At 42.7% G+C, this 21,692-nt stretch overlaps 3 protein-coding genes across 4 annotated transcripts; all 3 read right to left on the bottom strand.

Moving 5' to 3' along the window:
* Positions 1–125: 125 nt before the first annotated feature.
* Positions 126–21,216, bottom strand: LOC130125995 (uncharacterized). The gene is made up of 20 exons (XM_056295370.1): positions 21,084–21,216; positions 20,869–20,979; positions 20,318–20,581; positions 20,034–20,197; positions 19,427–19,572; positions 17,877–18,031; positions 15,432–15,533; positions 13,140–13,406; positions 12,278–12,394; positions 8,797–8,988; positions 8,408–8,656; positions 6,778–6,941; positions 6,105–6,235; positions 5,880–5,977; positions 2,889–3,041; positions 2,413–2,523; positions 1,695–1,955; positions 1,412–1,575; positions 1,128–1,264; positions 126–279 (listed from the first exon to the last, which is right to left on the bottom strand). The coding sequence occupies exons 1-20, from the start codon at positions 21,214–21,216 to the stop codon at positions 126–128; spliced, it is 3,273 nt and encodes a 1,090-aa protein (XP_056151345.1).
* LOC130126190 (CD209 antigen-like) lies at positions 5,332–9,287 on the bottom strand. 2 transcript variants are annotated; one of them, XM_056295587.1, is made up of 6 exons: positions 9,141–9,287; positions 8,797–8,913; positions 8,408–8,656; positions 6,778–6,941; positions 6,105–6,235; positions 5,332–5,977 (listed from the first exon to the last, which is right to left on the bottom strand). In XM_056295587.1, exons 1-6 carry the CDS (start codon positions 9,223–9,225, stop codon positions 5,824–5,826), a joined length of 900 nt encoding a protein of 299 aa, XP_056151562.1. In that variant the 5' UTR covers positions 9,226–9,287; the 3' UTR covers positions 5,332–5,823. The 2 variants fall into 2 exon arrangements, with proteins under 2 accessions (XP_056151562.1, XP_056151563.1); XM_056295588.1 differs by having other exon boundaries at positions 6,105–6,202.
* Positions 12,029–16,060, bottom strand: LOC130126189 (CD209 antigen-like). The gene is made up of 6 exons (XM_056295586.1): positions 15,947–16,060; positions 15,432–15,533; positions 13,140–13,406; positions 12,849–13,012; positions 12,586–12,722; positions 12,029–12,394 (listed from the first exon to the last, which is right to left on the bottom strand). Exons 1-6 carry the CDS (start codon positions 16,053–16,055, stop codon positions 12,244–12,246), a joined length of 930 nt encoding a protein of 309 aa, XP_056151561.1. The 5' UTR covers positions 16,056–16,060; the 3' UTR covers positions 12,029–12,243.
* Positions 21,217–21,692: the final 476 nt, after the last annotated feature.

The following is a 21,692-nucleotide window of genomic DNA, read 5'->3' as shown; positions in this document are numbered from 1 at the left end:
ACCGGCTCCACAATAAAAAGGAAAAACAATCCCCAATAATCAAACAGTCAGCTAATTTTTCATTCTAATAGGTACAACTTGTAATTTTAAGTACATCTTAAAATGAAGTACGTAAAATTCCAGTGTTAAGTCGTTGGTCTTGGTGACATTTCACAAATCCACCTGAGTGGATGTGTGCATGGGGCGTCATTCCACGCATGAAAGGGGTTTTCCCGTGGATAGATGGCTGCACAGTCTTCCCCACCATCATAATCATTTGGTTCTCCTTCGTTCCAATACCTGTATGAGTTCCAATACCTGTATGAATACCTGCTCCTCCGTTCTAAACATGATTCATCTTTTTCGTTCATATAATTGGCCATGTGTTTTATTATAGAAAACCATGGTCACTATTTGCTTTTAATCCTGAATCAAGCCACATTTAGTCTAAATGATGGGCAAATATACACTGTCACCTAAAGAGAGCTATCGAATGTAAAATGTTGCTTCTTAGATCTGCCTGCGGATGAAATGCCGTGGCATGGAAGCAATGCCTTAAACTATCATGGAACAGAATCAAAATAAAAGAAGGACTGGTTTAAAGGCGTCCCCCAGTGACAGTTGTCCTGTGATCATAAAATGAATCCGCTGCCTTGTATGATTATAATTATTTTTGTAATCCGCTCTTCTTCTTAGTGTGATGTGGTCTGTGCTTGTTCCTCTAGTCACATCATCCAAACCAGTAAACCATTTTACTCTCATTAAAAATAGAATATGATGAGGTGATCACTCACTATCCTTATTTTAATACAAATACAAAACTGTCTATCCAGCCCTCTTCATCATGGTTGGAATCAACTGATTCTCACTAAAAACAAAGTGAAGAAACACACCATCATAACAGTCGATTTGAATTCCGCGTACAATTTGAATTATTCTGCCATCATGAAAACCATATATTGGTGAGATTTCTCAATGTGCATGTCTCATGAATGTCTGTACCAACATTGTGTCCGTCTGTGGTTCTCATCCATTCTCCTGCTAGGAGAGGGGTCTCAGGCAGTACAGACCAATCAGAAACATCCACCATGTTTGAGTCATAATCCCTACAGCCACAAAGAAATGCGTGTGCCATGTTTAGTTCTTACCCCTCAATCATTGTGGTTCCATCCAACCATCTCCAGGTCCCTTCTTCTTGGACATCTCTCAGTCCAATCCAAAAGCCAGTCTGATGTATGGGCATCGAGGGGTCCCGATTATCATATATCACCTTGCTTAATGACAGCTGATAAAGACAAAACAAAACAAATGCTTAAGTCTCTCATTCATTTTGTTCACAGTTGACACCAACCAATTATATTTGAATGGGCACAAATTGGATTTCGTTTATTGCAAAGTAATGATAGGAATCGTTGATCTCTCCCCCCCGCACCTGCTTTTTCAAGCTGTCTATGACTACCAAGTCAGCTCCTCTCCTCTGGCACATTTCTCTGGCCCTTTGCCATGATGTCCGTCTAAAATTTTCAGTGAGCGGTAAGTAGTAGCACTTTGAGTTCAAGAGTAACCATCCCGAGGAACAATGTTTGCAGCCATCCTCTGTTGTTTGGATGCAATGAAAACATGTAAAATCAAGCACGTTATTGGTAAGATTACCAGAAATGTGTTGTGTTGCTTTTGTTATGATGGGCAAAACGGTCATGAAGTCAAAGTCTTACTGATCAGAAGAAGGCTGGCTAGAGCTAAAGCGTTTTCTTGCTGAATCTTTTCAATTTGCAAGCTGTAGTCCTTGCTCCTTGTACGCTGGTGGTCAAGTTCCCAACTGGTCAGTTGCTTTTCAGAGATCTCAGTTGCCAACTGCTTCTTGGCTTCATCTCTGGCCTGAATTGCGTTCTTGTATGTATCTAGGAGAATAGTCAACTCATTGCCTATATGTGATGCACCATTACCTTCAAGGTTCCCATCACTGAGCTTCTTATCTGAAAGAGGTAAAGACGTGTGACATTACAGCGCCGATGCAGTAAAGCAGTAATCAATTGAATATTTAGATTCGAAAATTCACGTTATGTAATGCAAGTCCCCCCCCTTTTTTTCTCCCCAGTTGTATCCAGCTAATTACCCCACTCTTCCAAACCATCCCGGTCGTTGCTCTATCCCCTCTGCCGACCCGGGGAGGGCTACAGACTACCACATGCCTCCTCCGATACATGTGGAGTCGCCAGCCGTTTCTTTTCACCTGACAGTGAGGAGTTTCGCCAGGGGACGTAGCGCATAGGAGGATCATGCTATATAATGCAGGTTTTATATGATGCATTTGAGTACACTTTCACTGATACGAATGTGTGCATAAATATGCATGTATGTATCCTTTCTTTCCACTTTTTCCATCAGATATGATACTACTAGGGGGAAGGAAATGTCTTTGCACTGACTTACAGTAGATCCCCAGGCCAATATCAATCACTAGGAGAAGAGCGCCAAGCAGCCCCAGACACACCACAGCCAATCGGTAATACCTCAGGCTGGGCCCCGGCCCCATCACAGACACTAGACAGAAGTAGTTGATCAATGTCAAGACCAGAAAAGCTGCCAAACTGTGCTAGCATTTTAATACTACTGAACACTTAATTTTTCATGTTTTTATATTACATAATAGTTAAGGCTTATGAAAACTGTTTTCACTGCTAAACTATTTCAGGCATTTCAAAATATTCAGCTGTTATGAACTGTTTTTCTGAGATTTTATTTTGGAAAAAGCTGAGGACTTACACGCGTAAAGCACTTCAAACATAGAAATGATCACTGTCGGTATATTTGAGCGTATTCTGCAAACACTATTCCTAAATTTTAGCGGTGCATTTTAAAATGATTCATCCAAACATAAACAGCAGGATCTTGTCTTTGCACTGTACCTTGTAGCTGGTCTTGGTTGTTACGGAAAGAGTGTTCTTCAATCCTGCATTCATCCTGGTAAATCAATTTGTCATATGCACCACTGGAACTGCCATCGGTATTATCTGTGTTCTCCATTTTGTCTGTTTCTGTGAGGGTGTACAGCTGAGAGTCTGTTGGAGAGATTTGTCAGGACATTGCCCTGTGTCAACATGTGCAAAACTGAATCACTGAAGACAGGTTTTGTGGGCCTGTGTGTGTGTGTGTGTGTGTGTGTGTGTGTGTGTGTGTGTGTGTGTGTGTGTGTGTGTGTGTGTGTGTGTGTGTGTGTGTGTGTGTTTCATCCTCTTTTTCCTGGTATGATTTGTAATACCAGCGTGTGCATGTACCTGTGTGTGCATGTGCACGTGTGTGTGTGTGTGCTAGCTGGGACAAATTCACGTATTTGCATGTGTGTTTATTGCATTGCAGACAGCATGTCCAAATTGTTTGTTATATATTTACACAAATGGGGTTATGCAGTTTGTAGCATATGCTTAAAGAATCATTTTTAATTACCTGCAAGAAATGGTATCTTAATCTTTACTGAACATACATTGTTTTTTATATATATATATATATATATATATATATATATATATATATAAATAAATAAAAGAGAAGCGTGATTGACAGCTGATGATTGCTTATGGCATGAAACAGGCTTGTACTGTCTCATAAAATTTACTTGACTCACTGGATAAAATCCAGTGGGATAAGTTTTCAGTGTTTAGGTGGGAGATTACTGCTGGCGTCGTGTGTGGCTGCCACTTCTCCCTCTCATAGCCCCCCTTCCCATCCACCCCAGTATGTTTGTCTTATGTTTATCTGTTGTCTTGTTTCACCCCGTTTATTGTAAAGCGATTTTGAGTGTTAGAAAAATGCTATATAAGTTTAATTTATTATATATATATACACAAACACACACATATATATATATATATATGTCATGAAATAGGCTTGTACTGTCTCATAAACAATTTACTTAACTTACTGGATTATTTTGCTCCTTATTTGTTGAGCAATTTCCCTATCATTGAGTGTTTCGTAAAACAAAGTTATTTATATATATATATATATATATATATACATACACACACACACACATACACTCACTGGCCACTTTATTAGGTACATCTTGCTAGTACCGGGTTGGACCCCCTTTTGCCTTCAGAACTGCCTTAATCCTTCGTGGCATAGATTCAACAAGGTACTGGAAACATTCCTCAGATAGTTTGGTCCATATTGACATGCTGGCATCACGCAGTTGCTGCAGATTTGTCGGCTGCACATCCATGATGCGAATCTCCCGGTCCACCACATCCCAAAGGTGCTCTATTGGATTGAGATCTGGTGACTGTGGAGGCCATTTGAGTACAGTGAACTCATTGTCATGTTCAAGAAACCAGTCTGAGATGATTCGAGCTTTATGATATGGCGCGTCATCCTGCTGGAAGTAGCCATCAGAAGATGGGAACACTGTGGTCATAAAGGGATGGACATGGTCAGCAACAATACTCAGGTAGGCTGTGGCGTTGACACGATGCTCAATTGGTACTAAGGGGCCCAAAGTGTGCCAAGAAAATATCCCCCACACCATTACACCACCACCAGCAGCCTGAACCGTTGATACAAGGCAGGATGGATCCATGCTTTCATGTTGTTGACGCCAAATTCTGACCCTACCATCCGAATGTCGCAGCAGAAATCGAGACTCATCAGACCAGGCAACGTTTTTCCAATCTTCTATTGTCCAATTGTGGTGAGCCTGTGCGAATTGTAGCCTCAGTTTCCTGTTCTTAGCTGACAGGAGTGGCACCCGGTGTGGTCTTCTGCTGCTGTAGCCCATCTGCCTCAAGGTTCGACGTGTTGTGCGTTCAGAGATGCTCTTCTGCATACCTCGGTTGTAATGAGTGGTTATTTGAGTTACTGTTGCCTTTCTATCAGCTCGAACCAGTCTGGCCATTCTCCTCTGACCTCTGGCATCAACAAGGCATTTTCGCCCACAGAGCTGCCGCTCACTGGATATTTTCTCTTTTTCGGACCATTCTCTGTAAACCCTAGAGATGGTTGTGCGTGAAAATCCCAGTAGATCAGCAGTTTCTGAAATACTCAGACCAGCCCGTCTGGCACCAACAACCATGCCACGTTCAAAGTCACTTAAATCACCTTTCTTCCCCATTCTGATGCTCGGTTTGAACTGCAGCAGATCGTCTTGACCATGTCTACATGCCTAAATGCATTGAGTTGCTGCCATGTGATTGGCTGATTAGAAATTTGCGTTAACGAGCAGTTGGACAGGTGTGCCTAATAAAGTGGCCGGTGAGTGTATATATACACACAAAAAATCTAAACAAGCCTCGCTGCCTTTCTCTAAAGCATGATTATGTTTTCAAAGAAAAGATATCTCACTAGGACTGGGCCCTCTGAAGTAGTTTATTAGCTTGAGCTATGAACTCAGTGCAATCGGCAGTCTGAGTACTTAGCAAATGGAGTAGTATTTAAAGGGAAAATTTACAAACTTGCATAGAAAATACAAATCCATCGCTACTGCAAAAGCGCATACTCAAGTCATGCAATCACATTTTAAATGTAAAACTTCAGTTATCTAAGAATGGCTAGCATAAAGAAAAAGAAAATCAAGGAAGGGACCAAAAATCTAAAGAAGTTCTGTAATTTGTGAAAGTTTTGCAATGTGGAGTACCTGGGCAGAAAATAATGTAATGATCATAATACAGCAATCATCACAAGGTATAGCAATTGTGTGCTTTCTCCCATCAAAAGCCAGCCTTATCAACTGAAATATATGAAAGGATCCAATCTTAAAAAAAAAATTAATCATTATTTATCCTCATTGATTTTTAGGTATGTTTGCATAAAATAATTTGGTCGAGACTATCAAAAAACCAAGTTCCATTATTGCACAGGCTGTCTTGGCTCCATTTCACATATCCATTTGTTTGAATGTGAACAAGGTGCATTGTTCCAGGTTTCCAGGGGGTTGTCCCTGGCGTAGGTCGCTGCGCAGTTCTCATGGCCTTTATTATTAGGCTCTCCAGGAATCCAGTACCTACAATAATTAGACAAAGATTTTAGCTCAATTCAAGACCCATACATTTCTCCTGATGTCACTCCTTCTCAGTTTCAAACGTGGCTCGCCTCAAACTCAACCAAACTGAATTTACAATGGTTCTTACGTCTCACTCACGGCCTTCCCAGTCAGCCATGTCCATGTTCTCTGTTCATCTCTCAGGCCGATCCAGAAGCCGTCCCAAGCTCCAGCTCTGGAATAGACCTGGTCGTCGTTTATCAGCTTGGTTATTGACATCTGATTTACACAAAGAAATAAATAAATAATGTTTCTAATCCAAGACTTTAATCTATCACCACCTTTTCCCTGGACTCAGAAGAAATTGAACAAATGCTCATTCATTCATTCATACATGCATTCATTCATGCATTCATTCGTTCATTCTTTCATCATGCATTCAACCTCATTCTTTCATCATGCATTCATTCATCTGCAAAATACAGGTACTCGTTCAGTATAATTCAGGGTTGCGGATGGGCTGGAGCCTAGCCCATTAGGCTTTGGGCAGCAGGCAGGATGACACCCTGGATGGATCGCCAATCCACCCCTGGGCCCAGACAGACAATCGCACACACTCTCTGAATACTGTTTATACGTACGGGCAATTTGAGTCAACAATTCATTAAGCATGCATGTGTCTGGTCTGCAGAAGCAAACCCTCTTGGTTTGAAGCAGCACTGCTAACCACTCAGTCATGGTTAAATGATGCCCGGGGTCGCTGAGATCCCCGTTCTGTGGACAGAGGTAAATTGCATCAAAAGCATGTTGAGTATTCTCACCTGTTTCTGTCTACTGTCTATGATTGCCAAGTCCGCTCCTTTCTTTATGCAGTTATCTCTCGCGTTGTACCACGAGTCCTTCCGAGAGGTTTCCAAGAATGGGAAGTAGTAGCACTTTGAGTTGAGAAGAATCCATCTGGATAAGCAGTATTTACAGCTCTCCTCTGTTGCAAAACAACGTGGAAACAGTTGCATGGTGTAGTAGGAGACTGTTTTGATTCATGAAATACTAAAAGCGGGTGTCTTTTTTTTTTAATGCCATTCTATAAACAATGTCAAACAAAGAATAAAAGAGGTGTGATGCAGAGAGGAATACCACTCACTTGGTTTTTAAAGGAAGATTCATAATTTTTAGATGTTGTCCAGATTACTAATCATCCCCCTTTTCGGCTACTTGAGCCACCACCACCAATGTTTTCACCTCAATGGCTGGCCCTCGCCATCCATTTACAATAGTTGGGAACAAGTGTGAAGGTAAAAAATATTTGCACGTTACCGAACAAACTGGTCCCATTCCTGATTTACACTAATGTTACTTTAGCATACATAAAACGCCTGTACATACATAAACCCCTCCAAATAGCTCATGGTAATGGTAAAACTCTTGAGCGTGCCATTTGATATATAAGATACTCCATCCATCAACTATCCAAACCGCTTATCCCAACTGGGGTTGCGGGGATGCTGGAGCCTATCCCAGCAGTCATCTGGCGACAGGCGGGGAGACACCCTGGACAGGCCGCCAGGCCATCACAGGGCCGCATTAAATAAGTATCAAGCAAAATTGTTGTATATAAGATACTGTATGTGTTATTTCTATGTTCTGGTTCTGTCCAATCAATATTTACAAAAAATGAGCAGCAGCTTCTTCAGATAAATTGACTTGGAAAGTGGTTATAGTGACAGTGAGATAATCCTGGTGGATTTTCCAGTTATAAGTGCAGATGAGGATCAGAGCTGATCCTCCGATAGAGGTGGAAGAAGATGTCAAACAGACAAAATTAGCTAATTCCAATCTTTAGACTTTAAAGATGTAATGGGTTATATTCTTACTTCATGTGATTTCTGGTATCTGTCAGAGAAAGTTGTTCATGTTCATTGTTAGCATTGATTTGACTGTACTAAGACACAGGAAAGCAACGCCTTCTTGATATTTTTTTTATCCCTCCTCCCCTCTTCTCCCAGATTGTATCCGGCCAATTATTCCACTCGTCCGAACCATTCTGACCGCTGTTCCGCCTCCTCTGCCGGTCCGGGGAGGGCTGCAGACTACCACATGCCTCCTCTGATACATGTAGAGTCGCCAGCCGCTTCTTTTCACCTGACAGTGAGGCGTTTCGCCAGGGGACGTAGCGCGTGGGAGGATCACGCTATTCCCCCCAGTTCTCCCTCCCCCCTAAACAGGCACCCTAACCGACCAGAGGAGGCGCTAGTGCAGCGACCAGGACACAGCCACATCCGGCTTCACACCCGCAGACACGGCCAATTGTGCCTGTGGGGACGCCCGACCAAGCCGCAGGTAAGACGGGGATTCAAACCGCCGATCCCCGTGTTGGTAGGCAACGGAATAGACCGCCACGCCACCCGGAAGCCCCCGGCAAATATACTTGAAAGGAGTGAATGGTCATACCGGCAAGAGTGATTTGTGAATGCAATACTGCCTTCTCATCCTCAATGAGTTTCAGCTGCACTTCATAGTCCGCGTTCCGTCTCCTCTGGTGCTGAAGCTCTTGCGTGTGGGTCTCCTGCTGGCTGACCTCCCTGGCCAGCTGTCTCTTGGCTTCGTCTCTGCTTCGACGTGCAGCCGCGTATTTAGCTTGGATTCGGGTTATCTCGTCGCCGATGTGCGTTGCGTTATGATTCTCGCCGAGTCCGTTGTCTGTAAATCGAGGCGGGGACGCGCGTGCGAGCACACACACACACGTCATTACAATTCACACTTCTGTGTTTCAGAAGTTCTCCGATCATCATTTGTAGTTAATAATCAATCACTAAAGTAGAGCCTAATATTTGACTTACAATGGGCCCCCAGGCCGATATCGACCACAAGCAGCAGAGCACTCAGCAGCCCCAGACACCTTACCGCCAGTCTGCCGTGTCTCCAGCGCGGGCCGGCTCTCACCGCGGAGATCGAGACTGTGACAGAAAGGCCTCGACCGTTCATGTTCTCAGCCAGACACGGCGTTGTAAAGCAGCAGCGGTCACTGATAACTAATGTTAGCTGTGAACACTTAAATCACCATGTCTGATAATCACCATGTCTGATCTGGACAGCTGCGGTGAGTCGCAGTGTTGCTCCGTGAGAGAATAAACTGTATGGATTAATGAATATGTTACTATTACCGACATTGAAAGTACCGTACCTTGAGGTTGTCTTTCGACGCCGACGTCATCCGGGCCCATCAGCTCGGTGTATCGCGTGCCGGACTTTTTCTCGGTACCCTCCATCGTGTGTTTGTGCAGATGGATGAAGTGGTTCAAGGGAGCAGTAACGGCGACCGTTTCCCGAGTGGTCGCCGTGTCTCAGTGCTTGCTGAAGGCCACCTCCCCTCGACCGGCCCTTTGGCCACGACTCGTTTGGCTCAGGGTCCTGCGGCAGAGATGGAGATTGATCAACTCATTGTGGATGTGTGTCACGTTAAACGTGGATTCGGTAGTCTAGATTGCACCATGGTCGTGGAGAATACTGGTTTTTCTGATTGGCTCGGGGGTCCGGCTCAAGTTTGTTCACCGTTTGAAATTCAGTAAATAAAGTATGTGGAGTATCAGGATTATGCTTATTGCAGAAACAATGTGCTAATCTTGTGTTAACGTGTTGTCAGCCTGCTGTCTGTGTATGTTGTGTGGTATGTATGGTATGTTATTTACTGTATGTGAGGCTCTGTACAAAAGGTGAAAATAAATATCCTCTTGTGAGGACAATAAAGTAGCTATCTATCTATCTATCTATCTATCTATCTATCTATCTATCTATCTATCTATCTATCTATCTCTAATTTCTGATCTATCTATCTATCTATCTCTATCTTTCTATCTATCTATCTATCTCTGATTTCTGATTATCTATCTCTCTATCTCTATCTATCTATCTGAGATAGATAGATCAGAAATCTATCGATCTATCTATCTATCTATCTATCTATCTATCTATCTATCTATCTATCTATCTATCTATCTATCTATCTATCTATCTGTGTCTATCTATCTATCTATCTATCTATCTATCTATCTATCTATCTATCTATCTCTGATTTCTGATTATCTATCCATCCATCTATCTATCTATCTATCTATCTATCTATCTATCTATCTATCTATCTATCTATCTATCTATCTATCTATCTATCTATCTATCTATCTATCTATCTGTGTCTGTCTGTCTGTCTGTCTGTCTCCATTGCCTAAGGAAAAAGGTGCAAGGTAAGAGCAGGACAAGAAGTATTGGTCTTTGACATCTGTGTCACAAAAGAAAGACTCATCTTAGGGTTGTTTGCCCCTCAATATCCATGTGGCCGTTCGCTACAAGACAAGTTGTTTGTTGGGGTGTGTGACTGTGTTGTGTGCTGCAGTTGAGGAGGCAACACCAGGTTTTCTTTAGGTTTCAGTCAACATGGACAGAGCCTGAGCAGTGGAACAGATCCTTGTGCAGATGAGAGGGTCTATGCCATGATTATGGATACAGGGGTGCAGCTTGGCACAAGGTGCTTTATTTTCCACTAAAAACAAACAAACAAATACAAGTGCGCATATGTAAATTTGATCTTGTGGCACTGAAATGATATTGAAGACATATTAGACAAGCTACTTCCCTGTTTTTATCATCATTAAGATTGTGCCGTCATTATGCTTTGGCCAAAAAATATACCTTGGTTGATTGGTTGGTTGATTGATCGCTTTTAGTTGATCTTGGATCACACTTAGGGAAAGACCTCAATTTTCATAACCGCTGAGCGACAACAGCAGCAATAAAAAACAATGTTTAAAACATTTATGACGAGCATCAATAAGATTTTGAATCGGTTCCCAGACTCGTCCCAACACGAAGCCAGGCTTCATCTGTCAATTGTCAGTGTGAAAGACTGCCGGCATGAATTGTCAAGGATTGTCAACATGAATTCTAATGTTATAGCTAATGTAATGTCAATACACATACTTATACTCGAGGATACACCTACTCATATTTATACAGAAGGACTCTCTCAAGAGCATCACACAAAGAGAAGATCTCAACACAAGTATAATCAATGCCCCTTGCTGGGGAGAATAGCTCCCATTTAATCCTGACAGAACTGAACACAAGCTTCAGGCTAATCATTAGTTGCTTTCAAAGAGCATTAGAAGAAAGCTGCAGACTTACTAACTGAATTGGCACAGCGACACAGCTGTGTCTTCAGAGTTAGAAATCAAAACGGAAATGAATTGTGAGGAAAACTGGCCTCAAGACGGAACATTTGGAGACACTTTGTAGTCGTAGCTCAGATTGGATAACAACCACTTAGATGCACTGGTGTCTTTTGGGGAAACAGTGCTGAAACCATAGACAGCTGGAGGAAGGAAGACTGGTACAAAGCAGTCTGGACAGAGGCAGTAAGGGATGTACAATATCAAAGGCCTTTAACAGGCCGACAAAAGGAGCGGTCCATTGTATTCTATTATTATTATTATCTATTGTGCAATGCAGAAGCAATGTCTTTCATGGCTAAAAAAGTAGCTGAGATGGTGCAATGCATGGCCCTGAATCACAAGTGAGAAGTTAACACAGATATCATAGAAATAACTTCACTTGGTTGTTTACCTGTGATTCCGTTTTGGCTAGGGAGGAAATTTTAGAGCTTGGACAACATCTGTTTAAGTCATCTTTATCTCCCCTAGCTTAGTTAGGATGGAGAAGGAAGAAAATTAGCAGTTTTCTATGTAATAGGGAGATTGCTTTTTCAGTATCTATCTATCTATCTATCTATCTATCTATCTATCTATCTATCTATCTATCTATCTATCTATCTATCTATCTATCTGTCTATCTGTCTATCTGTCTGTCTGTCTGTCTGTCTGTCTGTTTGTCTATCTATCTAGCTACCCACTGCATGGTTCACAATATAGGTCTCAAATGCATAAGGGGATATAACCAGAATTGTTTTACCAAGTACAACTTCTGTCATACTGACCAAATGGTCAGCTTTGGTATAATTTTACATGCATTAAAATTTAGTTTCACATAAGAGAGTGACATCAAATGTTTCATGAAAGAGATTTATTTGATATAACCTTGATAGGCCTGCATTTCAGGTTGAGTTACCAGTAAGCCTTGAGTAAAACAAAGTCATTGGACAGGTGAATGAAAAATACCAATATGAGATCGCTTAATCCCCCCCCGCCATCGGACCACAATGATTTCAAAGACCATATAGAAACGCAACATAATTTCCAAAATGTTTTGCTACTATCCATACATGAGAATCCACAGGACTATTTTGGTTGCATCTCACATATCCAGTTATACCTATGATGGTTGCACTTTCCATCATACCAGGTGTGCCTGGGATCGCCCCTGCTGTATAAAGCTGCACAGTTCTCACCCTGTTGTCCATGGTTGTTCGGTTCCCCTTCAATCCAGTAACTTGGATACAAAAAAAATACAGTTAGAAAACAATGTGGCAACACAATTTTGAATTTTCATTCATTTTCAAAAAATTTTTTTTTTTTGCTGATAACACATCAGAATAGTTTGGCACATCTAATAGGCTTGATGTTATATTCAATAACAGGATTCATAAAGCTGAGCATCCTGTCAGACACAGCAGCTCTTACAAAGTTTCCTGCTGCGTCACGTTGTTCACCCAGACCCACGTCCCCTCCACCTCAATGTCAGTGAGGCCGATCCAGAATCCATTTGACCACCAAACTCCATCAGTCCCCCTTGATGGGACGTTATCACTTACAAGTTTCTGTGTACACGTGCAAAGAAGGTGACACATTAAACAGAGTGTCGATCGGGTTCATACTGAGGCGGCGATTAACAACTGATGTACAAAATTATAGCATTCCCTTTCTTGCTCTGGTGTATGACCCACCTGCTCTTCCCAGTTGTCAATCACAAGAAGGTCCGCCCCGTGGTTGATACAGTCTGCTCTACTTTCTAGCCAGGTCCTTTTGTCATTTAAATCAGGGTCGGAAAAAAAATAACAGGTCGAGTTGAGAAAAACCCATTTTGGTAGGCAATAGCCACAGTTTTCCTCTGTTGCAATCAGACAATGAAGCAAAACAAGAAAAAAAAAGTTTTTATATAGACATATATATGTATTGTGAACAACTCAAATCAGCAGAAGTGTATTCTTATGAATAATCATACAACGCCGTCTCACCCAAGGCAGTATTATTGGATTTGATATACTGCTGCTCGAGCCGAAGTCCCTCAATCTGGCTCTGTAGGCCATCGTTGAGGGCCTTCCGCTCCTTGAGCTGCAGCTTCAGTTCCTGATGGCTGGCGAGCTCTTTCTTGGCCTCTCGCTGGGCCTCCTCTTTACTCTTGATCACATTACTGTGGTTGCCTTGAAGAAAGCTGATCTCCACAGTATAGGCAGCTACTGAATCTTGTGAGAGGGTGACGTATCCCTCAGTGGCTTTGACACCTGAGGGGACAGAAACTCACAGTCACGAGTGCAAGAAGTTGGTGTTTATTTAATGTGGGTCTCAAACTGACGGCGTACAAAATGCATTTAGTTTTACACTTGAGTTAAATGCAAGGTGCGGGATCTTGTGAAAGTTAAATGAAAGGATAAAAACTCAAAAGAACAAGTATAATATTTGGAAAAGCTTACTGACAAGATAAAGAACATTTTTCCATGTAGCAATTAGAGGTTAATGCACAAATTAACCTACATATATAAACAAATAAGTTTGGAATGTATAAAAAATCCCATTAAGATATATAGGGTTAACTATATAGGAAATAGTTGCACACAAAAATCAAAAACACCAAATTGAAACTTCTTTTTTTTTTACCCCCGTTTTTCTCCCTTAAATTGTATCTGGCCAAACACCCTACTCCTCCCAGCCGTCCCGGTCGCTGCTCCACCCCCTCTGCCGATCCAGGGAGGGATACAGACTACCACATGCCTCCCCCGATACATGTGGAGTCGCCAGCCGCTTCTTTTCACCTGACAGTGAGGAGTTTTGCCAGGGGGGCATAGCGCGTGGGAGGATCATGCTATTCCTCCCAGTTCTATCCCCCCCCCCCCCCCGGACAGGTGCCCTGACCGACCAGAGGAGGCGTTAGTCCAGCGACCAGGACACATACCCATACCCGGCTTCCCACCCACAGACGCAGCCTGTCTGTAGGGACGCCCGACCAAGCCGGAGGTAAGACGGGGATTCGAACCAGAGATACCCGTGTTGGTAGGCAACGGAATTTTTTGTTTTTGTTTTGTTTTGTTTTTTTGAAGAAAGCTGTTATTTCGTTGGATAACATGTTTTCCTCTAAATCTCTACAACTGCTTTACACTGAGCTGAGCCGGAGATCCAATATGAAAGCATGTCGAAGTTACGCTGTTGAAGAAATGGTGCAAAAAGGGTCGTAAGCTTTTAGCTGTAAAGTGGTGACTTGGCCAGTGGGACACATTCCAAGTGTCCCAAAGTGTTTTCCCCTTTGGTGAAGACTGTCGTGGCAATTATTTAATACCACTCTGACATTAAATGAGGAGCGAGGCAAAAACCTGTTACAGTATTGTCACACTTTTCAATATGTTCGTGAACAGACGCACAACGCATAGATACTTAAGTGCGTGCACTGATCTCAGAGCGCACTCCCTATATACCGTTCAGCCCAAACATGCTTATTGTCACAATCGCAATTGGTATGTATCCAGAGTTTCTCCCTAATCCTGGTTGGAGGAAGTAGTTCATCTTTATAGCTGGGCTGTCATCCCAATATTTAGATTTGTTTCCTTTATTAATCCCCTTGGGGAAATTCACTTACTGCAAATCAACCCATCCTAGCTGTGATCTGTGTAGCTAGGAGCAGTGGGCTGCCATCCTCATGCTGCACCCAGGGACCAACTCCAGTTCTTTTCCCATTGCCTTGGTTAGGGGCACAGACAGGAGTATAAACCCTAACACACATGTTTCTTTGGATGGTGGGGGAAACTGGTACACCTGGTGAAAACCCACCGCAGGCACGGGGAGAACATGCAAACTCCACACAGAGGACGACCTGGGATGACCCCCAGTGTCGGACAACCCTGGGGTTCGAACCCAGGACTTACTTGCTGTAAGGCGACAGCGCTAACCACTGGGCCACCATGCCCATAGAGAACAGAGCTAGCTCAAAGAGTTCATAGGTCAGGTCTCCTCTCTCCTCATGTATTACCTTACAGCTTGTGAGTCTCCAGGACTGTTCCTTCAGACTTTGTTACACTAAAGTGAGCGTCCCATACCTGGTATCAGCTAACAGCTAACAACAGGCCTTCTTAGTTCACACAGGAGAAGACACTTCATAGCACTACCTCTGATTTGCTACACATGAGCTTTAAGTATCTACCCAAGCAATGTAAACTAAAGTTAAACATGGTGCAGGTCATCATATATGGTCAAAGAACAAAAGTAAGCAAACATCATATACATTATATGGCAGACAAATTGCCTTCACAGGTACTCACAGCAAATCCCAATAGCAACAGCAGCTACCAGCAGGATAATGTCCAACAGTGCCAAACACAGGATGACCACACGGTAGTGTTGGAAAGTCGACAAACCTCTCCCTGAAATGGAGCCAGAGAATAGAGTGCTCATATCCCATATCAAATAAATTAACTGAAAGAACAGACATACTATTTCGTTAAGAACTGTCTTTATTCAATTACCATTCAAAATACAATGAATTAGCACGAGACATGGTGATTTATTTTCATTCTGACGTGCACAAGATATCTTAGTATTCCTGATCACTTAATTCTTTACCAACATGCAACTTTGGTTTTTAGCGAGCAAATTTCCTCGAGCGCAAAGTAAAGGTTAAATCGATGTATAGTGGTGTTTTGCTGCAGTATTGTCATATTTGAAATAGAACGATGCTACTTTAAAGTCAATTATTCCTTTTCAGGGGAAACCACAGGAAACACGAGGAAGATAATGGAGAACTCAGGGAAATATGGAAATGAAGAGTTGGTCATACCTTGTCCAAATGATCGATTTTGAGGAAAAGAATGCCCATCTTTGTTGCCACTGCCATGAGGCAAGTTCCTTTTAAGTTTTACTTTTTGATAATCCTCTGGGGTCTCCATTTGACTCTCCACTGGCTAATGGCTGCAGGTTTTGCTCATTGACCTGTTTGCCTGCACTCGCTTACTTTAGATAAGGCTTAGTGTGTGTGTGTGTGTGTGTGTGTGCGTGTGTGCGTGTGTGTATACCATGTTTAACTATCCTAATGGGGACATTTGGTCCCTATTAGGACAGAAAAACCAGAAACCACCTACCTTGTGGGGCCATTTTATGGGGCCCCATAAGTAAAAGGGTCGATTTTGAGGTTAGGACTTGGTTTTAGGGTTAAGGTTAGAATTAAGGTTAGGTTAAGGGTTAGGGTTAGGCATGTAGTTTGTGTGGTTAAGGTTAGGGTTAAGGGCTAGGAAATTAATGTGGTCAATGAGGGGGCCCCCCCAAGTATAGATTTGCGTGTGTGTGTGTGTGTGTGTGTGTGTGTGTGTGTGTGTGTGCTTGCGTGTGCGTGTGCGTGTGCGTGTGCAAAGACATGAATGCCTTGCAGAGTATGTGAATAGGTTCTTTCCCACCAAAATCCTGGTGTTTTCCAGGGTTTCAATTTGTGGGATTGTCGTTAACACCCCTTTCCAGATTCCTCTGATCATCTCTGTATCATCCTTCTTTGTTCATTTTGAGCTTGAAAACTGCAAGTGAGCTATATTTTTACTGCGTGTTGGTATTTTATGGACTTTTTTTTGTGCCTCTGGTGGAGAAGGGTGGATGAGGCCTTCTCACATGGTAAACCTTCCAGTAAGTTACCTTTCAGCAAATACTCATGGATTCTTCAAGTGCTCCAGTTGCACATGCAAGAAAGAAAAAAGGCTTTTTGCAATTTACATCCTTATAACAAAAGACACATTTATTTACTCAGTTCAGTTTTCAGTTCACTTTATTCCACAGGACAGTGTCGCTGCACATTTTTACCCACAATGCAAATCGAAACCTTAAAAGCACAAAACTACATTTAGGAGAACTGTCACTCACATCTAAAGCTTCACGATGGGATGTGTTTTGTAGTTGTGGACTGTAAGCTTTGGTTGCATCCTGCAGCAACCGTGAGTTTTTCTAATGATTTGCCATGTGTTTGATTTTATACATGGATAAATCTTTCTCACGTACTTTGGAAGGTGCATTTGAACAACAACAAAAAAAGTCTCTGGTAACCGGAGGTTCTCAGGCTAAAGTCCCTGTGACATCACAGAGTAAATCCTCTCCAGCAAACTGGCATTTTACACTTCCAAGAGAGGAAATAAGAAAATGGAGACAGGAAGCAGTTTATAGGGCCAATGCAATGTAGTGTTGACAGCCGTTGTTATGATTCATTTTGTAATTGTATTTGATGAAATCTTCCCGGGTTACACTCGAGTTAATGGATTAAGATAATGTTGACTTTCCACACAACTTTTCAAGGGGGTTTTACAAGTCAGCATTACCTCATATTTCTCTGCCATTTCTGGGACATTTTGCTCCTGGACCCGAGGGTCACCGCACTCTGAGTCAGTCGATTAAATCTTATGTTGCAATGGTTGGACGGCCTTGTGTCCTAATGCAGGCTGGCACAACATCAGAGTCACCCTGCATGTTGCTGCATGGACATGTAAAGCTGAAAGGTTCACGTACCCCCCTCCCCCCACCCCCCCCACCCTCACAGTGGCACGAATGATAGGAATTAAAGAGCAAGCGAGGCTCAACACAGTGAATCAATTTTATTGGAGAATGAAGCGTCCCATACAATTAACAGAATAAACAACATCTACTGTGAAGAGTGTATAAACGTTTTTTCACCATTTACGGGTTCCCTCATGATGACTGAAACGCAATCAGGCGAACGAACACTCATGAATTTCAAGACAATCTGGGTTTCATTTCACATAACCACTCGCTATAATGGGTTTGGCACTTGCCATCAAACCATGTTTTTCGGGGGTTGCCCCTGTTGAAAATTTCCACACAGTCCTCACCCTCAGTTCCATGATTATTAGGCTCCCCTGGTATCCAGTACCTAAAAGAAAGGCATGGATTATCCCTTAGATTTATCCCCATCCTGTAAATTGTCACTCACTATGACATCATAGCACCTGAATCTATTTCAATCTGCCCTGAGTATCAATCAGTTAGCACAAATCAGTGACAAAGCACCAAAGAAAATCTTGCAATGACCACAGATGCTGGAAAAAAAAGGACGGAAATTGTAGTCATAAATGATCAAAATGGAAAGAAAGTTACTTCCGTGCAAATGCTAATATTTGTTTCCAGATATTAAAGAATATCTAATAGTAGATTCCTATTCAGACAACTTTTTATGGGGTTTGTGATCATAGGCTAGGTACAGCCATTAAATACAGAACAGTCGATGTTAATCAAAATTCTTTGTGGTGAATTAAATCCTGTGGGCAAAAATGAGTGAGACCAGCAACTGAATCTATAATTCTTCCAAGTTAAGGTTCTCTCAGTGTTACAGTTCTGCAGAGCTGTAATAGAAAGTATGCACACTTTCTCAATAACTGTATGCCATGGCAACTGTATCGACCACAAGGAAAAACTACTGGACAGAGTCGTGCACACAGCTTGAAGAAGAATTGGCTGCAAACTCCCGGGGGGGGGGGGTTGAGATACCTTATTGATCCCCAAGGGGAAATTCCTCCCTGCGTTTAACCTCGTAGCTGTGTAGCTAGGGGCAGTGGGCAGCTGCCGTGCAGCACCCGGGGACCAACTCCAGGTCGTCTTGCCATGCCTTGGTCAAGGGCACAGACGGGAGTATTAACCCTAACATGCATGTCTTTTGGATAGTGGGAGGAAACCGGAGCACCTGGAGAAAACCCACTGCAGACACGGGGAGAACATGCAAACTCCACACAGAGGACGACGTGGGATGATCCCCAAGGTTGGACAACCCCGGGGTTCGAACCCCGGACCTTCTTGCTGTGACGCGACAGCACTAACCACTGGGCCACCGTGCCGCCAGATTTCTGAATCATACCATATTTGTATTCAGCGGAGATTTTTAAAATGTTAAAGGAAGGACTCCTCACACCCGGCTGACCCCCTATTCAATCATCTTCCATCGGGTAAAAGACTCCACAGTATCAAGACTAGAACATCTCGCTTCCACAATAGCACTTACCCTGCAGCAATCTGCATCCTAAAGGCTTCACTGATTGTACAAGTATAGACTCCTTAAGCACATGCACTTTAATTTGTCACTTATCACAAGGGCATGGGGCATATGATTATATTAACTTGAATTACTGCAATGTAATTGTAACGGTATGTTTTTTGTGGACACTCCCTCTATATATTGTGTGGTTATATGTTTACTGTTGTTATCTTTGAGCACACCGAAACAAATTCCAAATCAACTGTAAAGTTGATATGGCAGTAAATCATTGAATCTTACCCTTCACTCTGTTGGGTCACATTATTTACCCATACCCATGTTCCCTCTGTCTGGATATCTGTTAAACCAATCCAGATGCCCCTTTCCATGGCCCACCATGCCTTACTGGAAGAACCAACCTTTGGTAAGAAATCAAACAGAAGTTCCTATGGGTGGAAGAAGGACACAAATCTTTTACTTCGGTCTGTCAAAGATGTGACAACATTTCATGATGAAAGAAAAAAAATCCATCAAATCCATTCCACTAAGTTATTTTGTAAACTAGGTTCAGAATTAGGCTTTAATATATTTAATATTGATTGATCGCATGATCCAAGTTGTTTTGTAGTCTAAGTTCTTTTGAAAAACAGTTTTCAGTTTGTCTCCATGAAGCCTTTTCCACGTGTTGTTTTTCACTGCAGAGCCACCAGTACAGACATCCATCCATCCATCCATTATCGGAACCGCTTATCCTGCTCTCAGGGTCGCGGGGATGCTGGAGCCTATCTCAGCAGTCATTAGGTGGCAGGCGGGGAGACACCCTGGACAGGCCACCAGGCCATCACAGGGCCCCAGTACAGACATGCACATGAGAATTACATCTATTCATCTACCAACCCTTTCCTACCTGCTCCTCCCAGTTATCTATCACAACCAGGTCTCCTCCACGGCTGATACAATCCGCCCTGCTGTGGTACCAATTCTTCTTAGGAAAGGACTCAGAGTTGGCGTAGAAGTAGCAGGATGAGTTTAGAAAGACCCACCCAGACTGGCAAAGGCCACAGTTTCCCTCTGTTCCACAAAATAAACAACAGCAGTAGCACAAAAGTCAAACAAAGATGCACATCTTTTGCAGTCAGGGTGCATATGAGCCAAAATGAAGTGGAAAGTAAAGATGCAACGCTGCCTCACGAGCATCTGATTTTTTGATCCGCAGATTTCTCCTTTCCTCTCGCAGGCTCTCGATCTGGCTCTGGAGGACATCATTGAGGGACTTCTGCTCCTCTATCTGCAGCCTCATTTCCTGACGCTTGGCAAGCTCTCGTGCTAATGCTCTCTGGGCTTCATCCTCAGCTTTTACCATCTCGTTATGATTCTCTTGAAATTCCTTCAACTTGTTAATGAGCTTGATTGTGTTTTGATGCGGGGGAACATACTCTGCGTTAAATTTGCCACCTGAAAACAGCAAAAAAAAAGAAAGAGGTAAACCAATGAATCACCTGGATTTGAAGGTGACACTGGGAAAGAAATTAAGGTATCAGTTGTGGAAATAGTCTGAACGCAGATACAGTTGGTCAATGTGTATCCTTAGGTCATTACATCATCACATAGGCTTGGTATGTTCTTCACAGTCTAATTAATCAGGTTTAGATGAGTATCATCAGGCATAAGTGAATGATTTCAAAGGCTGATTGGAGATAAATTGTTGCTGTTTGTTTTTTTTTCTGAACACCTGTACTTACAGTAGACCCCAATAACAATTGCAATAATCAGCAGAACAGTGCTCAGCAGTCCGAGACAAATGATAACTATTGAGTAGTGTGGAAAACCTTCGCTCTCCGTGAACTTGGAACCTGGACAGAGAGATATTTTCACGTTAAGTGGCTTTTTTCTCCCCCCCTCCGTGTTTCCAAAAAAAGAAGCATGAGGGTATTGATGAATCGTTAAGCAGGCTTACCATCTTTTCGTGCTTTACGTTGGAGGAATGTACGTCCACCCCCGCTGCGTTCATCACCTGAAAACATGTTTGGGCTCTCTTGCGGATTTGTGACTCCTTTATCTCCTGTGCATATCTGCTGTTTTAGGTGCATGGCCGATGTGGACCAGATCTTTTTTATCTGTCCCGGGGCTGCAGAGTCAATATTACCAAACAAGGTGTTTCAGCGAGACAGCGCGCGCGCGTGCGCTTCGGCGTGCGCTTCGGCGTGCGCTTAAGACACGGAGAGCGATAGAGCAATTAATTACCTACCACCCTATTTAATGAGGGAGAACGTGCTCTTTAAGAAATAAGGAAGTTCGATTTTTTTATATATATAGAGAGATATAACAGTGATTTCTAATGGGGTTTGAGTGTGTGTGTGTGTGTAGGGGGGGGGTTCCTAGATTGATAATTGATTGATAATAAAGCTAAGCTTTCTGCTAAGCTTTACTCAGCGGAGCATTGAAAAAAAAAAGTAGTGCCCCTGTAGTGGCTGTAGTAGTTGTAGTGGTACTTGGGACATGTAATCTGAGAGTGTTTCCGGGTCTGTGAGCATGCATGGAAATAGAAAAGATGGACTCCGTGCGC

Source organism: Lampris incognitus, chromosome 16 (genome assembly GCF_029633865.1).
Source record: "Lampris incognitus isolate fLamInc1 chromosome 16, fLamInc1.hap2, whole genome shotgun sequence".
In the NCBI taxonomy this organism is placed as follows: domain Eukaryota; kingdom Metazoa; phylum Chordata; class Actinopteri; order Lampriformes; family Lampridae; genus Lampris; species Lampris incognitus.
Note: the sequence above shows the minus strand (reverse complement) of the source record. Positions and strands in the feature narration are given on the sequence as shown.

What these genes read in the sequence shown, in the direction of transcription:
- LOC130126190 (XM_056295587.1), bottom strand. Translation starts at nt 9,225, where the DNA reads ATGGAGGGTACCGAGAAAAAGTCCGGCACGCGATACACCGAGCTGATG. An exon ending in TTCACAAATCACTCTTGCCG is followed by an intron (nt 6,942 to 8,407) that starts GTATGACCATTC and finishes GTTTTGCAACAG; the next exon opens with AGGAGAGCTGTAAATACTGC. An exon ending in GGGAAGGCCGTGAGTGAGAC is followed by an intron (nt 5,978 to 6,104) that starts GTAAGAACCATT and finishes TAATTATTGTAG; the next exon opens with GTACTGGATTCCTGGAGAGC.
- LOC130126189 (XM_056295586.1), bottom strand. Translation starts at nt 16,055, where the DNA reads ATGGAGACCCCAGAGGATTATCAAAAAGTAAAACTTAAAAGGAACTTG. An exon ending in AAATCGATCATTTGGACAAG is followed by an intron (nt 15,534 to 15,946) that starts GTATGACCAACT and finishes GCTCCATTTCAG; the next exon opens with GGAGAGGTTTGTCGACTTTC. An exon ending in TGTTGCTATTGGGATTTGCT is followed by an intron (nt 13,407 to 15,431) that starts GTGAGTACCTGT and finishes CTGTCCCCTCAG; the next exon opens with GTGTCAAAGCCACTGAGGGA.
- LOC130125995 (XM_056295370.1), bottom strand. Translation starts at nt 21,216, where the DNA reads ATGCACCTAAAACAGCAGATATGCACAGGAGATAAAGGAGTCACAAAT. An exon ending in GGGAAGGCCGTGAGTGAGAC is followed by an intron (nt 5,978 to 6,104) that starts GTAAGAACCATT and finishes TAATTATTGTAG; the next exon opens with GTACTGGATTCCTGGAGAGC. An exon ending in GGAACCACAATGATTGAGGG is followed by an intron (nt 280 to 1,127) that starts GTAAGAACTAAA and finishes GAACTCATACAG; the next exon opens with GTATTGGAACGAAGGAGAAC.